We start from the raw sequence: 5,837 nt of genomic DNA, 5'->3' as shown, positions 1-5,837 counted from the left end.
AAACCAAAGACTTATAAGTTTCTGTTATACTGTTAACATGTTTAATCGGTTATTAAATACATCCTGGATATAAAAAAACTAAAATGTAATCACAGTTAGAATTATAAAAAATAAAAAGGTTAACAAACAATTTACTTTTGAAACCAAACATACTAACAGACTCGAACATGACGTGCTCTCTCCTGCTGACAAAATGTACAGAGAGCAGCGGATACTAGTCGCCTCTATCCTGATTGACAGGTCGCCATGGTAGCGATATTAGCATGGTAGCATATTCTGCATTAAAGTCTATTTCCCCCTAAATGGGACCATAATTTACTAAATGAACATCATGCTGTGTTGAAGAAGACTTGAAACTAGCGACTGAGACCATAAACTCATCAGGAAAGTGTTTACTGAGGGAATAAATCAGCTGAGAAGTAGAAACATTTTACCATTATTCTAATGGAACCGGACTTCTTTTTGCAGCCAGCGGACTCGCCCCCTGCTGGCCGTTAGATTTAAGTGTTGTTTTAAGTTTTGTCTGCACAGTTTCCCTTTCAGACCCAGAGGTCGCCGCTTGCTTAAGATTAGAGAAATAACATTTGACAACCACTCGTCACATACCGACAAATCTGGATTGGACAACGGTGCGCGGCATGAGCTGCAAAGCATCTGCAGGATGTTGGGTTTCTAATTTATTTATTTTAAATACTAATGTTTTGATCGGGCCAGTGAGTTGCTAGCTCAACTGTCCCGCCCCAGGCCATCGGGCCACCGTTACTGTCGAGCTGTTGTTGTGATGTTAGCAGTAGTAGCAGTAGAGTTGTGAGTATCGCTGTCTGGAGCTGGTGTGCTGGCTCTGGGGCCGTCTCATCCTCTCTGCATAGCTGTTAGCTTTCCAGCAGCAACTTTGCTAAACCACAACCTGGCTAACGTTGGCTACATTACTTGCTGTGTCGTTGTTGGCTCTATATCATGGTGTTTGTCATGTAATTGTATTTCTCCAGAATTGCTTACTCCACCTTTAACATGCAATTTCCTGAACAAGATTAAACTTCCAGACAGATCCAGACATGTTAACACCACGTGGGATGGGTTTTAATCCAAAAGAACAGCTTTTAAACAGAATTAAAATGTGAACTCCAGTACTGACACAAAGAGAATATGTGAACCATGTCAATGCAGAACCTCTTCAGACACAAAAGAGAATCTTCTGTCACGTTCCTGTCCTGTTGCTTATAAAACGTTTTCAGAGAATCAAGAGAAACAAGAATGAAAAGGTCATAAAAAGCCTGTATGTGTCAGGTCACACAGGACATCAAGACCACAGGCACAAACGACTTTAGTTCAACAGTGAAAGGAGCTGCGCCGCCTGACAGCGTTGGGTGTCACGCTTCATCCATTGAGCCACAGCAATATTTCAATTCTCACAGAGATAAAAAGAAGAGAAACAGCTCATAAACTGTGCGAAGAGGAGAGAATCCTCCAGAGCTTTGATAGATACCTCATGATAGGGTATACATCTCAATTTGAGAGTGAAATTGGTAGCCGAAATATCACAAGATAAAGAGAAAAGCTATGGCGGAGGATGGGAGACAAACAAAATGACCTTGAACTCCGAAATAAAAGCAGCGGAGATGAGAAGGAAGGCATCAAAACAAAACAACTCATTAAAATCAAACAAATGACTATAGGGAGGGAGGGAGAGAGGTGACACTGAGGGAAACACAACTTGTTTGTATTGGGAGGAAGAGGCAACAGGAAGTAATAGACAGAATGTGAGGGAGAGAAAACAAGACATGGAGAAAGTAATAACGAGTAATATGGTGCGAAAGCGTGTGTTCGTTTTCATTGTCAAATAAAATCCAAGCACAGCCTCATTCACAATTTCTCTTGACAAGGAAAGTGAAAATGTAAAAAAAATAAAATAAAAATCAAACAATCAAATCAACAGGGGTTACAGTACGATCTGAGCATGTTTGGTTTCAGGTAATAACCTTATAAAGATTTATATTGTGAAGGGATTATGCGATAGCCGGAGTCTCATAACTTCTCATTAAGCTAGCTGATGAAATCACGGAAATATTAATTCTAGTTTTGGCTGAGCTGTGAATCAACCCGCACTGTCCATTACTAGCTTGGTGACGGTTCATCATTCCCAAACATACAAACAATTAACTTTGCTTACTTGCTCCGCTAGTGTTTCATCATATCATAAGACAGAAGAAGTCAAGGTAGCCGGAATGTGCTAATCGAGGACTGAACAGCGACGGGTGATACGGTTTAAATCAATATCACAATATTTTTCTGTATAGTAAGTCTATATGGTATATTTACAGTAAGTGGGAATGGGTGCTGCAGTGGATAAGAAACATGCCTTTGGTGTGAGAGACCCGGGTTCAAGTCCATTGTGCACCAATGTGTCCCTGAGCAAGACACTTAACCCATAGTTGCGTCAGAGGCGTGCGACCTCTAAAATATATAGCAATTGTAAGTCGTTTTACATAAAAGCGTCAGCTAATTGAATGATTATTTTTATGGTTATTAAGTCTATGATATAAAAAAACACGATATGCCAAATGTCTGCAAAAGCACATACAGTAATCATATTGATGGTCCACTGTTGCATGTTTTACAAAACTTCTAAAGTAGTCAAAGTACTATTAATAGTAGTACTACAGTTTTGCTTAGAAAGAATGATGTAAAACATACAATATGACGATATGACTCCAATAAAATGTGATGAAAGATAACGCTGAATATTCACTCTGCCCTAGGAGTGAATGAGATCAAATATCTGCTCTTCTGGAGCGTCGACGGAGTGTTGATGCTGGGAATTAGGATGATGGCTGCAGGCTGTTAAAGGTTATGGGCGGGAATTCATGTTCAGTTTTGGATGAACTATGACACTGAGGTTTGTTCGCAACTGCAACTATGAGCTCTCACACCTCTGACTGACTTCTCCATAGTAATGACGGCAACAGCTCAAGGGCGTTGTGGTATTTAGAGCGACATTCAAACTGAGTGACTAACACTCTGTAAAAACACAATTTGAAATAATTTAAACTGATGGCCATAACATCAACCTGTGGCACTGTTACATTACACATGACTCTCCTGTACCTCTGTGTTGAGGAACATTGCAGATATCATTGAAAGGGTTGCACCTCGCACTTCCCTTCACTTCTAGTAAAACATCACATTCTCACTCTCGACTCGTCACATATTGACGCTTGGTCAAGGCCCTTTGGCGTTGCTTTTTTAAAGCCCCGGGTATCCCTTTAGTGTCATTTTTAGATGTTTAATGCTTCGCGGTCAAGTTAGCAATGCTTAGCAACAATAAATATGCAACGTCCGGTTAGCCTTTCAAAATAAAACGCCAGCGTGCAGTTTGGTTAGGTTTAGGCACAAAAAGTATTTGGTTAACGGTTCTGGCCCTCCATCCACCCCAACTACCTCCTTTTCTGTTAAATATTACATACCTGCTTTGACGCTTCAGGGCTTCCCCCACTGCATTGAACTCTGACGCTATAGGGATCCCCAGTGCATTACAAACTGACGCCGATGGGTCTTGACCATGTGTCCATATGTGACGAGAACAGGTTGAACAAAATTGAATAACAGGAACATACAGCCCTGTGTGTGTGTGTGTGTGTGTACTTTAAAGGCTCTTTGCACAGTGGGATTTAACAGTGAATGCCTATTTCATTCAACCCCAGGTAGCAGCACTGCATACCTGCAACACCAAGGGGTCTGAGTGGCTGTGTCTGGGGGATCGGGGGCAGGACCGGATGAGTGAGTGTTCATTAAAGTGTATTTGTAATGGACGAGTGTTCAGTTGCTTCAGGCAGGCTGAACGAGCTGTGTCTGCATGGCTTACTAAAGCTGCTCACTGCCTGTCCCCTTTCGCAGCAGTGATCTGTTTCAGATTTCAATTTCAAACAAACTTCAGATGAAACTCTCTCTCTCTCTCTGTCTGTCCTCCCCCGTCTCCCCTGGCTGCACTACTATGTACCGTATTTAACTGAATTCAATCGTTATAGCAGCAACAAACACCATGTGTGACGTTACATGTCCCTTCGCTTAACCTTGCAGGTGTTGGGCCTACAGAGCTGTTTGTCTCTACCAGTCCTGCATGTCACTGGTTGTCCTCCCACCTCCCTCATCCTGTACTTGCAGCTACTCACCAATGACAGGGGCCGCTCCTCTGAGAAAAGTGGAGTTTGGCTCCAGGCACCAGCAACAAATCAAAAAAGGAGGGTAGGAGGTGGAGTATTGGTTTGGGCTTAGAGATTGGTGGGTTGTGGGTTTGATTGACAGTTTCTTGTGTGTTATTGGGAGATGGCGTCATCGTCATGGGTGGGATTTAAGTCCACTACAGTCGTCCCTCGAAGAGAAGCTCCTCCCATCCCCTCTGTTGATGATGATGGTTGGGAGTTTTTATTAGCGCCTCCACCTAGGAGACAACAGGATGGAGTCAGATTATTAGGAGCAGATGAAGAGGAGTGACATATTTTCTTTTCCTCGTCCATATTTTCTGCAGTTACCCTGCCCTGCAGAGGAGGAGGACGGAGGCAGAGCGAGGACGTTAGCTCCCCCTCCTCCTCCTCCGTTGGTCTGGGAACAGACGTTGGCATGGCGCGCGGCGGCTTTCTGTTTGTAGTGGTTACTGTGCAGCTTGTACTTCATCAGGAGGATGAAGATGAAGACCAGGACAGAGGCAACGATGATCCCCCCGATGATGATAATCATGGTGCCTCCCAGGAACTGGAGAAAAAGGTCAAACACATGCAGACAGTTAGCCTGGAGTGCAGATCCTACGATTTAATAAGCAGCAGTCATCGTTTTACAAGTCCGAGTCAAGTCTCAAGTCGAGTCCCAAGTCCAGACCGATCATGACTGGCAAGTCTGAAGTCAAGGACCAACAAGTCCAAGTCTTAAACTTTTGAGTTTCTAGTCCTAAACAAGTCATAACGCGCTCTTCAAAAGTTTTTACAAGTTAAAAATAAAAAAAATGTATTGAATGAAGCTTTAGCCGGTACACAAAGAAGGCAGAGGTGCAGTTTCACACAACAGATGTTCTATAATTTCATGAATTAAATTAAATGTTCATGTAGGGCTGCTAATTATTTTGGTCAATATTGAGATCACAATTATTTAACAGGATTACTCATTGCCTTAGGAAACATTAAAGTATTGAACTTCTAACATGTAATACTTTCTTTTTAAAAACTATTATACAGTGGGTACGGAAAGTATTCAGACCCCTTTAAATTTTTCACTCTTTGTTTCATTGCAGCCATTTTCCAAAAATCAAGTTCATTTTATTTCTCAGTAATGTACACTCAGCACCCCAGTAGAAATTTTTGCAAATGTATTAAAAAAGAAAAACTGAAATATCACATGGTCATAAGTATTCAGACCCTTTGCTCAGTATTTAGTAGAAGCACCCTTTTGATCTAATACAGCCATGAGTCGTTTTGGGAAAGATGCAACAAGTTTTTCACATCTGGATTTGGGTATCCTCTGCCATTCCTCCTTGCAGATCCTCTCCAGTTCTGTCAGGTTGGATGGTAAACGTTGGTGGACAGCCATTTTCAGGTCTCTCCAGAGATGCTCAATTGGGTTTAAGTCAGGGCTCTGGCCGGGCCATTCAAGAACAGCCACGGAGTTGTTGTGAAGCCACTCCTTCGTTATTTTAGTGGTGCGCTTAGGGTCATTGCCTTGTTGGAAGGTAAACCTTCGGCCCAGTCTGAGGTCCAGAGCACTCTGGAAAAGGTTTTCGTCCAGGATATCCCTGTACTTGGCCGCATTCATCTTTCCCTCGATTGCAACCAGTCGTCCTGTCCCTGCAG

The 5,837-nt window shown here is 42.5% G+C and overlaps 1 protein-coding gene across 3 annotated transcripts in view; it reads right to left on the bottom strand.

Annotated features, from left to right (window-relative positions):
* The window catches only part of si:cabz01090165.1 (uncharacterized protein LOC100333421 homolog), a 368,300-nt gene that overhangs the window by 11,663 nt on the left and 350,800 nt on the right, over positions 1-5,837 (bottom strand). For all 3 annotated transcript variants that reach the window (XM_046074209.1, XM_046074207.1, XM_046074208.1), the window contains 2 exons: positions 4,530-4,749; positions 4,170-4,438 (listed from right to left, as the gene is read on the bottom strand). In XM_046074209.1, the coding sequence (XP_045930165.1) occupies positions 4,314-4,438; positions 4,530-4,749 (345 nt within the window). In that variant the 3' untranslated portion in view covers positions 4,170-4,313. The remainder of the gene's footprint in view (positions 1-4,169; positions 4,439-4,529; positions 4,750-5,837) is intronic.

The sequence above is a fragment of the Micropterus dolomieu genome, linkage group LG17, assembly GCF_021292245.1.
Source record: "Micropterus dolomieu isolate WLL.071019.BEF.003 ecotype Adirondacks linkage group LG17, ASM2129224v1, whole genome shotgun sequence".
In the NCBI taxonomy this organism is placed as follows: Eukaryota; Metazoa; Chordata; class Actinopteri; order Centrarchiformes; family Centrarchidae; genus Micropterus; species Micropterus dolomieu.
This window is presented reverse-complemented; position numbering and strand designations above follow the sequence as displayed.